General features: G+C 41.7%; 1 protein-coding gene across 1 annotated transcript in view; it reads left to right on the forward strand.

The window, feature by feature from the left end:
• The window catches only part of LOC308226345 (cadherin-4), a gene marked incomplete at its 5' end in the record, with an annotated part of 462,244 nt that overhangs the window by 416,928 nt on the left and 27,191 nt on the right, over window positions 1-18,125 (forward strand). Inside the window, one exon of the mRNA XM_080628000.1 lies at window positions 1,590-1,727. Coding sequence (XP_080484126.1) covers window positions 1,590-1,727 — 138 coding nt within the window. The remainder of the gene's footprint in view (window positions 1-1,589; window positions 1,728-18,125) is intronic.

Below are 18,125 nucleotides of genomic sequence, written 5' to 3' on the forward strand. Positions count from 1 at the left end.
GCTAACAATAGTTTCTCCCTCATGTTCTATTATACAAGGTGGCAAGAGATAATGGAAGTGCATTTCCATAATATATTCCAGTTGCAAGTTGCTGATGGATCCCTGTATGTGATGGGTTGTCAATTTAGCAGGTTAATATCTGTCAGTTAAGTCCTGGAATCAAGGTAAAGCTGAAATTCAGATCTCTGTTATTCTAGCAACTCAGAAGAATTATAGTATTAAGCCAATTACAGCCCCTCAAGAATGTTTATATAGGAGTGGAGAGACCTAATTGACCTGATTCTTGCCTTTGGAGATTTCAAAGAACATTTGACATTTTATGCAGGCTTGTAACATCAGCACAGGAAAGGAGCAGCCCTTGAAAGCTAAGCTGTGTTCTGAGAGCAGGAGCAATCCAGCATCCAGTCAGTCTGTCCTCACAGCAAAGTCCCTCCACTTGGGCTTTGCAAAAACATAGCATAACATTGTGCTTTGGTTTGGTTCTTCACACCCTTCAGGCTCTCTTATGTGCCCTCAGATCTGCTTGCTCCTTGTACCACAGCTCACGTCTGTAATTACACCTTAAATCTTAAGGAAGAGAGTGTCATGTGTAGTGTTGCTCTGAGTCACACTGATTTTGACTGGATCCCTCCCTGGTTCTTGGCACATCACTCTGCCCATATTTCAGGAGAGGATCTGTGCTTTCATACTCACCTGGGAAGCGCTCTGCGTACCCTGAGCACGACACGAGTAGGCATCAATAGTAAATTCTGCTGATCCAAATAAAACAGTTATTGTTGAGGCCAGTTTTAAAGACGAGGAGGCTTTTTGTGGAGTGGGCAGATATTCCGAAGTAAAGAGACATCCTGGGAGACGTACACACATGCAAGCTCAGGTGCCCTCCTCTGTTTTATTCAGGTTTGTTTTCCAGTCACATTGACATACAGTGTCTTTTAGAAGATCTTTAATGTGTGATTTTTATGGCTGGCTCTGTAAGGCTTTTTCTTTGAGAGCCAGGTTGCTTGAGGTGCTCAGGAATTTGAATCAGTTCTGCTGAGCTTCTCTTTATTGCACTGAATATTTTATTTATTTTTTTTTTCATACTGGACTCAAGTTCTCCTTATTTACCAAGATTGTGTTAAGGATTGAAACATGGGGAGTATTTTAAGTATCAAAATGCTTCATGGGCATCAAACTGTGTGAGCAGAACGAGCTGGAGAGCTGCCACGTAATGTTGCTGTCAATTTTGGGAGTATAATGTTCTTAGTGCTGTTTTCAATGAAAACACATTAGCAAAATTTTTACTGGTTTTCAGAAGGCAAAAGCTAATGTTGTCGAAAATGCTTAAAAACTAACAGAAATGTCTGTTTTGACCAAGGAATTTTGCCCATAAGATTTTTATTTTCCCATAAAATTGGTGCTATCCACCAACCTCTGTAAAAATCCCTTCAAAAATGTGATAGACAATAATATCTTGGGGTTTTTTATTAATATTTGGAATCTGATTAACTTCTTAGTGTGCGTAAAGATTGCACTTGTATGCGGAAAATAAACCAAAGCATTTTACAGGATGCATTTTTATTTCTAATCTTTATCTTTTCATTTTCCAGAAAGTTCAGCAGTATATAGTCATTGTTCAAGCCACAGATATGGAAGGAAATCTTAACTACGGTCTCTCAAACACAGCAACAGCGATTATTACAGTGACAGATGTGAATGACAACCCACCCGAATTCACTACAAGCACTGTACGTATTGATACATCAGCACCATAATGCATGGACACATATGTTTGTAATTCATGGATGTTTATATCCTTCATCTCTCTTAGCTGGTTTGGCAGATAGGAAGAACGTGATAGATAACCGTGGAACGAAGACTTTCAGGTGGAAAAAAGGGAGAAAAAAGATAAAAAAGAATGATTCATGAGCTAGCAAAACAATTTGGTGACCAGTTTTGCTAAGGTACTAAAGAAGCTGAAATAATGTGTTAAACAGAGGATGTCCGAATACACCGAAGAGGATACAGTTGTTACACAACAACTGGCTATAGGCACATCAGAGCTATTATTACTTGTAGTGAAATCTTGAGCAGTAAGAGATATTTTAGGTTTACTATCTTGAATACAATTTCAAGGAAGCAATAAATATTCTATATGGTAACAGGTATCCAGTAAAATCTGTACTTCACTGACAGCTCTAACAGATGTATTTGTGTGTGCTGGCAGTAAATGTGTAGACATTCTTCAGTACATCTGGTTTTAATCAGTTAAAGGTCTTTCTTATATTAGCACAGTATTTCTTTATTATGTTCTCATCTGCTCCCAGTTGCTGTTACTGGGGGACAACGGGGAAAAAATAGATTGCAAATGACAACTTTTTAAAGCAGGTTGAGGTAGAAATGAAGAGTTGGAAGTTGAAATGATGGGCTCTGGTTCTTTCCAGCCTTCTGATAAGACACAAAACATCTGAAATGCGCATAGCATGTAGACCTCTACTGCTCTGAGGTTTCTAAAATTGCTGATAAATGAGAAATCCACTGTCTATATTCATATGAGGGTCTACAAGGAGCAGTAAATGATGTGTCTTAAACTGATACGAAATCTTTAAAAATACGGAAAGTCTCAATGCATTGTGCTCACGTCACTGAGCATCCTTTGAGGAATCCTTTTATTATTTGTATTATTCTGAATTTTCATTCCACCTTAAAGGGTCTGCAAATATTTATTAAGGAAGTACTGAAGTTTCCCCTTAGCCATACCCTTACAAACTATAAATATATAGCAGAACTCTAGGAAGTTGTGCAGAGCCCAGTTTATGCCACTGTGAACTCAGGTGCGCTCCATGCCAGCCGTGGTGTCTGGGTCCTTCCCTCCCATCGCCATCAGGGCCTGTGCTCATGGGTGCAAAGTGCTCAGCTCCTGAGCAGTGCCAGAATTTTCTGACAAAGTGATTAGATTCCATTAAATTCTTCCTGAACCAGAGGAAAACAGGGACCAAGCTGTTTTTCAGATCTAAGTGTCAATCTGCAGCCTGTGTATAGGGTGGGTTGAACAGCAGCACATGTACTTTATACCTGTCATAGTGAATGAACACACTGAGCTTTGTGTTGCAAAGTTATCATTAAATATCTTCTTAAGTATGATGTGTACAGTTGTGAAGAGCCATAAAAATCTGATAGAAGTCTTGGGGCGTGTGGTCCTTTCTCCTGTCAGCATGGGATTGTTCTCTGAGAAGTTTTGTAGCATCCAGTGTTAAGAGTTTTGTGTCTCTCGGGTCATGGGACTTTTCACCACAGCAGTAAGCATACTCCAGCTTCCTGGTGTTTGCAGGGAGACCTTATTCCGCCAGGTAAATAACTACTTTAACTTCCATTTGAGTGAAAAAGGAATGACATCTAGTGGCCATGTCATTCAAGCACAGGTTGCTCCAGATGACCCAGGTTGCCGGGTGCTTTCCAAGCACAAGTCCGGCGCTGAGGCTTTGGGTAGCAGGATGAGCTGCGTCAGGGGTAGTCACACCTGCACATCAGTGCCTTCTGATAGGCAGTGTCCCTCCCGATGTGGTGAATTTTAATGCTTTTCCAAAACACTTTCCAAAGCTGAATCTGATGCAGGTGAGATAATGGAAATTTGCTTTCAGGTGAATCCTGGGTATTTAATGTCTCTGAGTGTTACACCTGGAAGGAATAAAAACCATTAAGAGAATTACCCATAGGATTGTGTTAAATGGATTAGAAAACACTATCCTTCCTCTAAGCTGGGTTGACGTGTAGCATTATTTATCTAATTTCAATCGTTGAGGAGTTTTGCAAGAACCAAAGGGCTTTATACAGTAGAACACGAGACTTTATAAAGATTTGAAAACCAGTGGTGTTTTCTGATTCTGCGGAAACAAATATCTTTGATATATTCCCAGGTATAGGCAGGATGAATTTCACATGAGTATGAAAGTGTAATATGGTTTTCCCCTGACTGACAGAGAGAACAGCATCAGGCTGTCTCTATAAACCTGAGCTGAATCTCCTTGCTGTCCTCAAATAGGCTGATCTGCATTTTAACACCTCTAAAACCCAGCAGAAATCTCTTTGCAGGAAATCCACAGCTCCTCAGAGGGTAAGAAAGCCCATGGTCTCTTTTAAGACTGGGGACTGTTTGGAGAGATATGGGATATTTATATTTTGAATACTGGTGTATTGAGATGCTGTTGTAAAAACAAAATAGGCTGAATAACTGAAACTGTGGTTTGCTCTTGGAAAGCTGCCAGACGAAAGGAACTCAAGGAACCGTATTCAGCATAGACACATACAAAGGCCCACCCTGTAGTGCTCCTAAATTACCTGTCATTCAGCCAGGGTGGTTTTAGACTTAATCATTTCTGGGTAAGAATGTAGCTCAGGCGGACACTGCATCACGCTGGTGTCACAGCTCATGTATTCAGCAGCAGGAATTAATGTTGCTGCGTAAAATTTAACAACAGGATAGGAGAAAAGAAAACAGCCACTGGGATGGTCAAGGAAGTCAGGTCACGTCTGCAGCTGAGCACACTGTGCAGGGGGGAGAAGAGACCTGCGTGCACAGACCACATGAAAGTTTAGACACAGGTATGCGAGTGCCAAAATGCCACGTTCACAGGGTGACCTGTAGAGCTGTGTTAGCTAATGGACATCCAAATACCAGATGGGCTGTGATCAAGTGTAGTGCCAGATAACAAGTGGAAAAAGAGCAATAAGGTGACACAGAAGATCTTTAAGTGTACGAATAGACGATACTCCAGTAAAACTCCAGAAAGATTGCTTGCTTACGTGAAAATAGGTTGATGTGGATTTCACACCCTTTAGAACATCACCAGAAAGGCTGGGGGAAGATCTTGCACAACAGCAGGGGAAGAAGCAGCCCCAACTGAAATTATAGCAGGAGGTGGGAGGAATCACAGTCTCAAGGTGAAAGCAATTTTAAACTAAAGCCAGCTGTTAGCCTGAGTGCAGTCTCCATCAGCAAGGGGCATGACCAGTCCTGGAAGTCACAACCAGGACTACCTGCATTGAGCTGTGAGGTGCTGGGGCACGGCAAGGGTGATCTCCTCTAAGCCTTTCCAGCTCTGTTTATTGTGATGGTGAATGTTTTCTTACCTGTGATGCTTTCTGGCCATGCTGAGAAGCATCAGAGAGCTAACAGTGAGGAAATCTCTCATGAGAGACCGTCCCAGATCGGGAAGCAATCAAATCTGCACCAGGAGAGTGGAGCATCCTGTGAAACACTGTTAACATCATAGGCTGCTATTCTGGGCAATTGTAATGATTTAGTGCAGGACTGTGACCCAGGGAACACTGTTCTGGATAGGTAAGGGATTTCAACGTGCTCTTTGTGCTGTGTTCTTCGTGTGACATTGTTGCTTACTGGTGTAACATAGTGACATTTTGACAAGGCTCTGTTACAACGGCTTTGTAGGAAGCTTTATTGGGGAAACTGGCTCCATTCCTGTTACAAGATAATGGAACTGGTGTCAGTGTGTCCTCCCTTATACAGAGTCCTTGTTCCTTGTAGCAGGGTCATGCCCTCTGACGTGTCTTAATTATGTGGAAATTCCTCAGCCTCCCTTCAAATATTTATCTCTCATGTGCAGGCGAGTTGCATTCTGTCCGTGTTAATACAGATCCGTAGCTGAGCCTCTGGCCAGATGCTCGTCTCAGATGCAGGGGGGTGCAGTGAAATTAGTGTTAATATTTCAGAGATTAAAAGTCAGCTGAGACAATGCTGGATAGTCTCGGGTGAGATTTTATGTAATGTGGGAGCATCTTTTTTGCTCACAGAAGGAATGCCTTTAATTCCAGTGAACTCCTATCAGGTAGGATGCTTTTCCCAGTCTGACCCATGATGCTGTTAATGGCCATCCAGGGGTTTCCACTTTACCTAAGGAAATTCATAATCAGAGGGGAGGAGAACTGAAAGAAATCCATGCCTACACTTGACTCATACAAAGTCTATTTTTATCGTATTCAATCAGGAACAATCAGGCGCCGAGAGGAGACGCAGATGAATTTGCATGATCAGACTTCTGTGTCTTAAATGTTAATTAAAAGTTATTTTAAATTTGCCTACTGTGCAGAACTTGTTTTTATAGTAGCCTGTACAAGGGAAATATTATTTCATAGGGCTGAAGTGCTTGTGATTAGTTGAGGTTGTGGGTTCTTGGGAAAACCTGCCTGGCAATCAACATCTCCTTTAAAAAAAAAGAAAAGCAAAGAAAGGCAAGGGGAAAAAAAAGAATCTGGGCTATTGAAGTTCTTTAAGCTCCTGAGCCTTAGGAGGCCTTATTTAAAGCTACTTTAAAATTTGCCCTTTGGCACTGCTTTGAGAATCTCCTCTTCCAAGGCTGAATCCAGTGGAGTATGTTTTAAAGAGGCAGCTCTAGGACCACATCCTCTTCTCTACCATGCTGCTTCGCTGGCTAATCTGGACACTAGGAACAGCTCTAAAGGTTTAGGAATGGACTATTGGGCAGGGGTGGATGCTTCCCAGCTCACAGTGCCCAGGCAGCATTGACTCTTGGTGGCCTGGGAAAAGCAATCTGATCAAAGGCTGGCTGTGAGCTCAAAGCAGAACACCTGGTACAGAATAACACCCTGTGTACAGAGAGGCTCATATTCTAGCAGAAGGGCATTTGTAGCTGGGTAAGGTTAATCTAGTTACAAAGTGGATTTGACTGGTCATTGGAGGAGCAAGTACTTGTTGGAGGTACATCAGAAAAAGCAGTTCTTGCCACTTTTTAACTGGGCTGTTTAACTGTGTCAGATCAGACCCGTCTCTGGCTCCTACAGTAACTCTTAGTTAATAACCAGGTTTGTACTGGGCTGAATCAGTCAGCAGTGAAATCTGCAGTTGAAGAGCTTGTTGCTTCATGGGCAAAATGCCATGGAGACCCAGGTTTAATGGGCTTTTTGGTTTTGGCGTTGCACTGCCAAAAATGCCTAACCTTTGTGCAGGTATTCTGGCTGCACTGAGTACCATTGAAAATGCTGGTGAGCCCATGCCAAGAAATGCTTTGAAAATGAAAAAATTTGAAAAATGAAAAATTTTGAAAATGAAGCAGGCTCTCAGTGCAGTACTGCCATGCTAGCGTTGGCCTTTACCATAGTTCTTCCTTCTCTCATATTGATGTTTCCTTCCCGTTTTCTCTCCCATCTCCACCCTGATATGCTAGTGCACATCGTTTGGTGAAGCTGAACAAGCCAAGCTCCTCCAACCCCTTGTTACATTACAGCTTTCTGTTCCTCTGCTTGTCTTGCTGACCCTGCTGTGCTCCAGGCTCTGCTCAGATATCTTTCTTCTGACCCAATTTGCATATGGTAATCCAGATAAGATTTTTTCAGTGTCTTGAACAAGAACACTAATATTTCCTAGAATCAAATGTGCCTTTTTCAGAGCTGTGGCATAATGCTGGCCAAGTCCTCCTGCTTTGTGAACTTGCCAAGATTCTGGAAAAGCAAAGAAGCATAAATCAAAATTGTACTCCTTGCTCTGTGTGCATTTCTTATGATGTCAATTGTTTGTTTGAGGACAAAAATATAGCTGTGCATTAACTAACACAAGAGCAATGCTATCCAGAGCTGCAGAAATAGCTGGTGTGAGCTGTAAGAGCATGACTTTGCAAGTGGGAAACTTGGGGTGAAGCTTCACCTGCTCTTCGGCCCCACAGCTGAATCCTGCTGAGCTCTGGTTTTAATGGAGAGTTCAAAAATAGCAAAGCAGCAGAGAAAACCCTCAGCTTTTCCTTCAGGCTGCAAGATACAGACTTCCAAATGAGTGCGATGCAAAGATGTAAATAGGTCTAGTTTGGAGAAAGGATGTTTAATGGAGGTAGGAAACCAAAACTGGAAACCAAGTCGGCCTGCCAGCGGTTTGGGGTTTCCCAGGCACATTTATAGCCAGATGTATCCAGAAGTGTTCAGTACATGTGAGCATTATGAGAAATCCCTTTTACATGCGTGCTCATGTTTTACAAATTAATCTTAACACTGTGCGAATCCAGCAGGAACAGGATTTCAGTGGCATTTCCTGCAGACAGCAAAAAAGGACCAGGATGCCTACAAAGGGCTTCCTGAAAAGTGGTCTTACCACACTGATCCAGGAAAAAAAAACAGTGGGAGTGAGTAGCTAACTATCTCCCAGAACCGGGACATGTGTCCAAGAGCTGGAAAAATCAAGGTCTTAATTTTGAACCCAATTTCTGTATGTAGTTGCCCAGTCAGATCTCACAGTCCCCATCATTACATCTGTGCCATTCAGAAACTCTGCAATGGCATTTGAATATAGATTAGCCTGGATGCTGCAGTATTATAAAATCATCAAAATTATGCCCTTTGCATAATTTAGAGGCATTTGTCATAAGAGGCAGAAATGAAGTTGAACAGCGCAGGTCAGAGCTAGCAAGGGGTGAGCGAATGTATAGGACTGGGTTGCTCTGCAGATGCAAACAAACTCAGGAGCTCTGAACAGTCCTGAAGACAGGCTTTATCATTAAAAATCAATTGTGCTTTCATAGGAAATCCCAGGTGACTGTGTTCACTTGCAATTTTCCAAGCTCAGGCAAACTACACAGGAAAGCTTGGGCTGTTACAGAGCTGTCATCGTGTAACTGAAATAGTTACATTCAAGTGAATCACATGTGCCCAGTAGCATCTGGGTGCATGAGCATCTACTTAATAATGTGTGCATTTCAATTAAATATATAGTTGGTGAAGTCTTAAAAACTACAAATCAGTTTAGTGTTTCTAAATAAGAACTGGGTGTTTATAAATTGAAGTGGGCTTTCTGCCTCTCACTGCAGCTCCTGATGAAAACCTTTGTCGTAAGCAATGAATTAGACTCAGGGTGTTAGGTCAAGAGGTAGCATTAGCAAACAGAGCGAGCACAAGCAGAAACTATTCTTTCTTCTCATCCTGTTGCAGCTTTGCCCAGAACTTGCCATACAAACCTCAGGGGCTTTGTTGCCCCAGACGTAGCCGTGGTTAGGGAAGTATTCACGTCTTGATAGAGGTTGGTTACATCTTGTAGACCTTCTGAATCAAACTGACCTTTGGAGGTGGATCTCTACCTAAGTGCAAAGCCTGCCCAGCAGAACTTAAGAATTGTGCTGCCCCCACAGTTTTGATTCTGGTAAGGAATGAGTGAGATCCCAATTCGGAGTGTACATCTTTTGTGAGCAGCATGGCTCTTCCCAAGCACAGCATCCTTAAGTGCCTGGAGGCCTTTTCAATGCAGTGCTATGGAAAACAAGACACGCTGCATGCTCTCCTGTGGATACTCAACTTTTGCTCTTTATTTTGTCACCTCTTTCATCTGAAATGAAAGATATTTCTCAGTTTATGGGAAAACAAAAATTCCTCATGTCTTAATAAAAAGAGCATCAGCCTCTTCTGTGATCTCTGCTAAGTCTTTACACCAGTGTAGCACACGACAGAAAGGCTGAAATGCCTTTGAGACTACTTAGTATAGTCTGCAAGATGGATAGAGAGATATAAAGACATATACCTACAACTACACAAATATAGATAAGCATATAGCTAGATTCAAAGCATAGATAGGTACTGATAAAAGGCAGGCAGTCATCAATAATATCCAAGTCTCTACTCCCAGATAAATTGTGGTTTATATAAATTATTCCATTACATATTGTGGGTATATATGCATTCACATAAAAAAAATGTGGTCTCCTTGATATAAGTCTCTTACTAATAGACCCCATTAATCAAAACCTAAATTTACAGTGGCTTTTGTTTTGTTTATTTCCTTTCAGTACATTCATTTTCAAATTATCACCAAATTGATCATGTACAGTGCTTTAAACGTACTGCCATTCAGTGAAACAGTTCTGGTTCCTCACCATTACACTGAACGTTAGTTATTAAGGCACAGTTCAAGGCTCTGCTTAGCCTGATTCTGTCCTGAACCTAATTGGAATCAGCTAGATTCTTCATTGTAAATGGGTCACACAGAAAAGACATCAAATGTAATCTTGAGATTGCAAAAAAAAAAAAAAAAAAAAAAGAAAAAGAAAAAGAGAGAAAAGGGGGAAAAAAAAGATGATTTTATTTCTCTTCATTGCTACCTGCCTGGTGGTTAAAAGAAGGATTAAAATGAGGTCATTAAACTTTCCTTGGAGACAAAACCCAGACCTCAGTGGTAATATCATTAATCAAATATAAAAGTGAAGCTACTCTGAATGAATAACTCATTTTTATAAAATATCTAATTACTGAAATGTCGTCTGCTGCAGAAAAAGAAGGGGGGAAATTAATTGCAATAACAATTCAAGAAGATAAAGTTTTTCTGAATTAGGTCTACACAAGAAGCTAAATTGAGTTGATTAAGTAATTTTGGTTTCAGGAACACCCTTGATGGAAGTTAGAAGTAATGAATTTTTCAGACTTTGGAGTTTAAAATTGCCGAAGAGCAGTGATTTACAAAATGGGACTGATAGTTTCATTACAGATTTCAGTTTTCTGTTGCAAAAAAAATAAGAAAAGGAATAGGAAAAAATACTCTATTGGTGTCTCTCAGATTGAACACATGTACTGCTCAGTGTAAAATCAAGAGTAATATAACCTCTTCTGTCCGTGCTAGAGAGAACAGTCTCAGCCTGTTAGAGCTACAGCACCACAAGAGAGGTAGAGCCCACACTGCTGCTCATGCCCTGCTTCTCAGTATCTAACTAGTTGAAATTCAGGAGTTAGGAGCACAACCTCTGCCTGTACCTTATACATTGTAAGCCCATCATAATGTACAGCAGTATGCTTTCCTTTCTTTACAGCGCTTTTAGGTAGCTGTTGTTGATGGCGTTGAGAGCCATGTGTCTATCCATCATCAGCATCATAGTGATAGGTGATAATTTGTTATGACATTTGATTGTCCAGCCTGCTGTTTTGCTGGTTTATGCAGTCAGGTTCATATTACCAAAACACAGATGATACCTGTACAATGCCGAGGCCACTCCTGTCCCATGTGGTATGACGGCACCTATCAGCTATCACTTGCTATAACCCATTAGTCATCAGGTGTTTCATTTGCAACATCTGGCAGTGCTGTATCTCCTGGTGCGATGTCTCATTTAGCAGGGACTTCTCTCCTCCTTCTCCTTCCCTGTTTAATATGTATGAGATCTGGAGGGAGAAGCTGTAGACCACATCATCAGACTGTGCCTTCCATAGTGCTGTGGAGGAATTGTCTAGAGAGAAGGAGGTGCCAGGGCACGTGTGAGATACATGTGTGCAATGAGGTATGACACAGCCAGGTGTCGCTGACAAAATCTCTGTAGTCAAAAGAAGTAAATGTCTACAGAGTAATACCCTTCCTACTCTGGGATGTGCTGTGATGGAAACCACTATGGTCTCTACCAGCTGATACCTGTGTGTGTGGATTAGACACCATTCTCGTAATCCTTAGTGTGTCAGTCAAGATAAAATTTCAAGGAGAAATCAGACACTAATGTTCCTGTTTCTCGTGTATCTACCCATGCCAGCATTTCTTATCTAGCATTTACCCACCTGTAGCATTTCTCTCAAATTTTAATGATTTTGTATAGATCATGGGCCTCTTCCTACTTTGGGATATGTATTAAATATCCTAATTCTCCTTTTGAGGCCAGACCTGGCCTTGGAGGGCCCAGTTCAGTTGCCTGACTGTGGGCACCCAGCACCATCCAGGACATCCACACAACCCTGGCAGGTACATCTCCACGTCTGCCAGATGTCCCAGGCAAATACGCATTTGTAGTGGATTATTTCATTATCTTAAAAATACACAGCATCTTGGGCACTGATGTGAGGCTGAGACATTTAAATGCATTTTGTAACTCCACTATAGGAAGGCACTGAAATAAATCCCCTTCTGAAGTTGGCTAACTTCCTTGGGTCGGCAGGTTTTTAATTCTTCAATATTCTGTTGCCTTAAAAATAGTTGCTTCCAAGGGATGTCATTTTAAGAGGATATATATCTGGAATTTCATTAAGCACATTTCACTTATGAAATCTTTAGTGACATGCTGGGGGGGGGAGGGAGGGGAGAGATTTAGCAGAGGATTTGGTAGTGCTGTGTGTTTTCTCTTATCAAGTATTTCAAACTGTCCAAGATGTCTTAGCACTTCCCAATTGTAGAAGAAAGGGTCAGAACACAGAAAACAGTCGGAATTAAAATCATAGAGAATGGTTAGCCGGTTTCTCAAAGGGGTTTTGAGGATGGTAGAGTTTTTCAAACCATTCAGCTTAATACAGTAATATGTTTTAATTGCCAAAAAATAACAGAAAAGAAATAACAATGCTTCCCTTCCTAAACTTACAAGTATATAGGGACTCCTTCATTTTTAACCCAGTATTCTCCCATTTCTCCCTGCATTTCTCTTCTCTGCTACATGCACTTTGACTTCCTTGCTGTAAACAGAATTTCAGTAAAAAGCCTCTTTCTCATGGCACATCTGATGAATTGCACAACATTTAATTTAGTCTTCATTCTGTGCTCTGAATTACTGTAAGCAGGCAGGCATGCATTTTTCTGTAGTACCAGATTTTGGTCTAGTTGAAGATGTCCCTGCTCATGACTAGATGACCTTTAAAGGTCCCTTCCAACCCAAACTATTTTACAATTCTGTGATTCTGGGGAGTACATCAGAAGGTGGAGTTGGAAGGGCAGGTTTCCTCTCTGCTTACTTCGGAGCAGTGCTGCAGCTGAATCATCTGGGTTTATCTCTTCAGCAATCCCTGCAATGTGGAGACATGTCCTGCGCTTCTTATTCCCTTCCCATAGAGACCACAGCACAGGGGTGCATGTGGGAGCACACAGATCTTCCTTTGCTCTCACCCCACCAATGAACATTGCCATTACATTTTATACAGCAGTAAGGAGATGAAAATTGACCATCAAGGCACCAGCTCAGAAAATCCCATCTTTAAACCATGGTAGCAGCACTTTTAGAATAAAACATGCTTCAATGACTTTCTCCTACAAAGATGCTCTGTCTAGTCAATATAAACAATAACCCTGTTTATGACCAAACCCTGCGGGTTTTTCAGCACCTGATTATGGTGTTCAAATCTAGTCATAAAGAAAAAAATCCCCTTGTGTGCTAATTCTGAGACTAATCTCGAAACAACAGAGATTTCAATTGCAGGGCAGAGGTTTGAGCAGGAGTCAGTGTGCAGACTGGCTGAGCTGTGCTTCATGGGAAGCTTGTTAAAATTCTTAATACCAGGCTTATAGCATACATAAAAAATTCAGTTTCAGTCCTCTTAAAATTCCCCCTTTCCCAAATATGTGTCTTCAGATCCCAAAGGCACACGAACAGCTTTTATGTGCCTTAAAATCTGGGGAAAAAAGAAAATAAATTAAAAACTCATTATGAGGAGTGGGCAGTTAATAAGAAAATCCTAAACCAGAGTTATCAGCTTAAGGCCCTTCTTTATGAAATGTTATTACAGGTGCCTGAATTAAAACATCCTCTTCTATGCACGTTTCACCTAGAAATAGAGTCAGAGCTGTAAAGTGTGTTTTGCTCGCTTAGGAGGTGAACTCTGTTGAACGGGTTTTGTCAGTCTGGTTTACATGTAAATGAGGAAAACTGTTTTCAGAGTTTTGTTCAAAACAGGGGCGTTATTTGCTACTTTGTAGTGTGAGGATGGAGAAAGAAATGTGAGGCTTGACATGCCAACAAATAAATTTCATCCACTTTTAAGGAAGGTGGTTATGTTGGAGATCAAGTGCGAACAAGGCAGTCTGCATGTTGGAAAGCTCTCCTCCTGCCACACTGGGTGATGCACAAGATGCTAGCACTGCTTTGGCAATTTAAAGTTAACATATCTAAACCACAGTTGGCCTTTGAGATGGTGGGAGCTTCACAACCAGTTCTTTTGGCCTGTTTTTCCCAGCTGTGCAAACCTGTTCATGTTCTCCAGTTGAAGCCAACGTGGTGCAGAGCTTGGGGAGGAGCTGGTGACCGAGCTCATCATCCCCAGTGCATGGATCTCTGCCAACATTCCTGTCTGGGAGCTTTTCCATCTCAGTAGCTCAGCAGGGATCACAGGGCTACATGGCAATGCACTAGGGAGATGAATAGACTAATCCAGGCTGACCTAATGGATTTATCAAGTAGCACATGAATTAATGATGTTTTCAGGACCCTGCTCCAAAAGAGGCAGCAAAGGGCAGGACATGGTTCCAACCCCAGTTCTACAACTACATGGGCAAGTCCCTTAGCCTTTAGCTCTGCAGCTGAAGGGAAACATAGGGCTGTCAGCCACTGTAAAGGGATAATGTATCTGTGCAAAAACTGGTTTGTTGTATAAATATATGTATATTATTAAGAATGAGGCTTTGTAGGCAGTTCCAGCTGTTTTAGAATCTATGCCTCTATTTAAAAGATAGCATTGCTAATTACACCTGGCAATCCAATAGTCTGCAGAAAGTTATCAGCTACCTTTTCCTGCTGTTCGTTCTGAAGGCAAGAAACAAAGGTATGTTAGACAAGAGAGCAAATGAAATGTTCAAAGGATTCTTGTCTAAAACTGGAAAATAAAAGGCTTTGCTATCAGATCAGAACTTTAACATAGACTGTTTCCACTGGCTCCTGACATAAAATCTTTCATTGTTGAGTGTAACCATTGTTAAAGGTCACTGTTGCCGTATTATTTAGACGAGATTAGATCCCATTTTGGATAAATTCACAATTTTGGTTCCTAACAAGGAGATAGTATCAGGATTTGAATGTACAAGAGTGCCAGGTTACAGATTAAAGGCTTTTACGTTCTGGAAACCACACTATGCCAGGTTTCATGAGTTTCAGCGAGACGTGCAAGTCCCCAAAGTCAAGTAGGTTGATTAAAGTTGTTCTTTATAGCCTTTGAAATGAAGATAAAGTACAGCTTTCCTACATGGGGTTAATGTAGAGTGTTTTTTTCCTTGACAAGGCTGTGTGCCTTTCCAAGGGCATAATTTTAATCTTTTCTTAAACCTTTCATATGAACATTGTAAAAAGCTCTTTTGTATTGTAATGCATTTATATAAAATATCTAAATTCTATGCAAAGTTCAAACCTCATTTCATAAGATATATTTATCTGGCAATGATTATCTTGCAGCAGAATAGTGTCCTCTGTCACCAGTTCTGTGGCATCTTTTCATACTGTCACAAGAATATAACATCTGATAATGAAAAAAAAATAGTGCTCATTGTCAGACATGCAAACTTCTTTTTTTACCTTTAATATCCTTTTACTATTATGTGCTCTTGTCTCTGAATTCCTGGCAAGTACTCGAAGAGTCTTTGAACCAAGGCAAAACCTGCACGTTCCTTCCTCACACCAGGGAGTTTGAAATCAGACCCATTTTCTTCTGCTGCTTCTGAAAAAAAAAAAAGGTTCTTGCTTTCTTGTCCTCTGTTCCTGTTTTGTCTTCATATTCAAAGAATACATCCAGTAAAATAATCAAATCTAGTCATTATTTGAGGTCTTGAGAAACAACAACACAAGTCAAGACAAAGCGTGAAGCCCATGGCTATGATCAGCTGCAGGAACGTGATGGAGGTTTTCTACACCCCGTCATAAGATCAGATTCAGAAGTGAAAGACTTCAGGTCCTGCTGTTGTTTTTCAAACTCATCCAGCAGAAGTGGAACCAGCACATTGAGACTATGCTGAACATCACTCAGCGTCCCTGTAGACGCTTCCAATAAACAAGTGGGTGCACTGGCTCCACTGCACCATGGAGCTGTGAGAGCTGCTTTGCAGGCAGGTGACGCGTTTTAATAACGCAAACCACTGACAATGAAGGCAGGACTTCCAAAGCATCCTTTAAAAGTTGGTGAGCTAATTGCCATGTGCTTTTCTCCACTCGGCTGGGCAAGGCTGACTCCTGCCTGTCCACAACGAGCTGGTGCCTGCAGCCCAAGCAATTCATTTCTGAATGAGCACCGTGACAGCTGGGCCTCGTACCAATGGAGTGAAACTGTGAGCTGGCAAGAGTGCAGTGGCCACTTAGTAGAGAACATTTTGGGAAGCATTTGCCACATGTCATATGACTAGTCTAAAGTATGATAAGCATACATGGATGCACTATGGAGTAGATCCAAGTGAACGTGAAGTTGAAGCAGGGATACTGCAGTGCTGGGCATGTTGTGGGCATGAGATAAAAAAACCCAACAACTAAGAGGTTTACAGAGGGGTTGCTGCGGGTGTAATGCCATGGGCTGCCTCAGAAAAAATGAGTACTTAGTTCCTGTTGGTACTTAGAAGGTGATGATCATCTACTATGAAGACAGGCTGAGAGAGCTGGGCTTGCTCAGCCTGGAGAGGAAAAGACTCTGGGGAGACCTTAGAGCAGCTTCTAGTGCCTAAAGGGGCTGACAAGAAACCTGGAGAGGGGCTTTTGACAAGGGCATGTAGGGACAGGGCAAGGGGAAATGGCTATAAACTGACAAATGGTAGGCTTAGATTAAATATAAGCATCTAATCTAAGGACTGTGAGGGTGGTGAGACACTGGCACAGGCTGCCCAGAGAAGCTGTGGCTGCCCCATACCTGGCAATGTTCAAGGCCAGGTTGGACGGGGCTTGGAGCAAGCTGCTCCAGTGGAAGGTGTCCTTGCCTGTGACAGGGGTTGGAACTGGATGAGCTTTAAGGTCCCTTCCAACCCAGACTATTCTATGATTCTATGATCATTCAATGAGTGAGTATTTCTTTAATAAAATGTGATAAAGAAGTGAGTATCTCAAATCTGATTTGCAAAATAGGTTGACTTTATGGAGATCTTGGGGAGATTCAAGCTAGCTTGTGGTCTCTACTGCACAATGACAATGGTGAAGAGAGAACCTGGAGGTCACTATTTGACTGTCACAGAAGCTGATGGCCCAGTCTGACCCATAGAGTGTAGAGGGGTAGGATAACTTGCAGCCTAGCACAGTCATCCGTACAGCAAATGATATTGGAAATTAAAGGTCAGAGAATTGATAGTAAGGCTTAAGAAAACAGCAATTAGGCTGCTAGGAAGAAAAGCTAAATTACCAGTAGTAAGAGTAGGGGGGACTTGGGGGAGAGGAGGATTATTGATCTAAATATCAAGTTGGCAGATACACAGAGTACAATCTAGAGGTTTTTTACACCTCTGGGCTTATTCAGCCCCCACAATAAAAAATGCAGGCCTATAAAGATGGAATAAGAAGCAATCAATTAGGATGGCATTTGCTTGTTTCCGCGCTGCGGCTGGGCAGGCCCATCACAATTAATGATTTATTAGGAGAATTTAATCTTTTTTTTTCCCCATTTTGCACAGATTGCAGCAACCAGACTGCAGTTGTTTATTAATTTCCCTGCTATTCAAGTGTCTTCGTTAAATATCATGCAGAAAAGGTAAGCAGTTGGCTCACATGCCAGCACTTGGATAGCAGGAGTATGCCCTTAAGCATACTTGTGCCTGCTCCCACTGTTTGCTGAGTTCCCTGGCTGCACCTCACCTCATATCCAGAGCTTGCTGCGTAACAGGGTGGCCTGGCCGCAGAAAGCAGTTGGAGATGGGACACCTCATGCCACGTGCTCACGTGTGCTCTCATTTCAGTTTCTTTCAACTTAGGGGACCTAGAGAGAAGATGCAGCACTTTGCAGCAGTCATAGCTGTCAGGGTAAGTGCTCAGAGTCTAATAAGAGGACTGAGATGCCCTTATTCCTCTGCATTAATCCATAGGTCATAAAACTCTATTTCTCTAGGCAATTCAGCCTTCATAAACCACTTCTGCCTGTAACAAATATTGTGTCGTTAGCAAATCTTTGAGACAACACAAAAACCTTTCCTGCAGATGTTCATGTGATGAAGTCTGTGCTTTCACAGCTTTTTAGCAAAACCAGCTAGAAAAAAGCAAGAATATTGGAAAAAAAGGAATTCCCTTTAGAAGGAAGCCTGGATAATTATCTTTGTATTCATCCATCTCCATGCCACACCTCCCTAGGAGTGGGTGCAGTGAGCTAATTGGTTTTACTCTGCCGTGCATGGCTTCACCGCCCAGACTTCAGATTTATTGCACAAAGTCAAGTCACTGTGTGAATTCATCATTTGTCCCCTACATCAATCCTTTTCTCCTCCGGAGTGATATTTGTCTGCATGTTTATATGCT

This window comes from Psittacula echo (genome assembly GCF_963264785.1).
Source record: "Psittacula echo genome assembly, chromosome: 12".
Lineage (NCBI taxonomy): Eukaryota > Metazoa > Chordata > Aves > Psittaciformes > Psittacidae > Psittacula > Psittacula echo.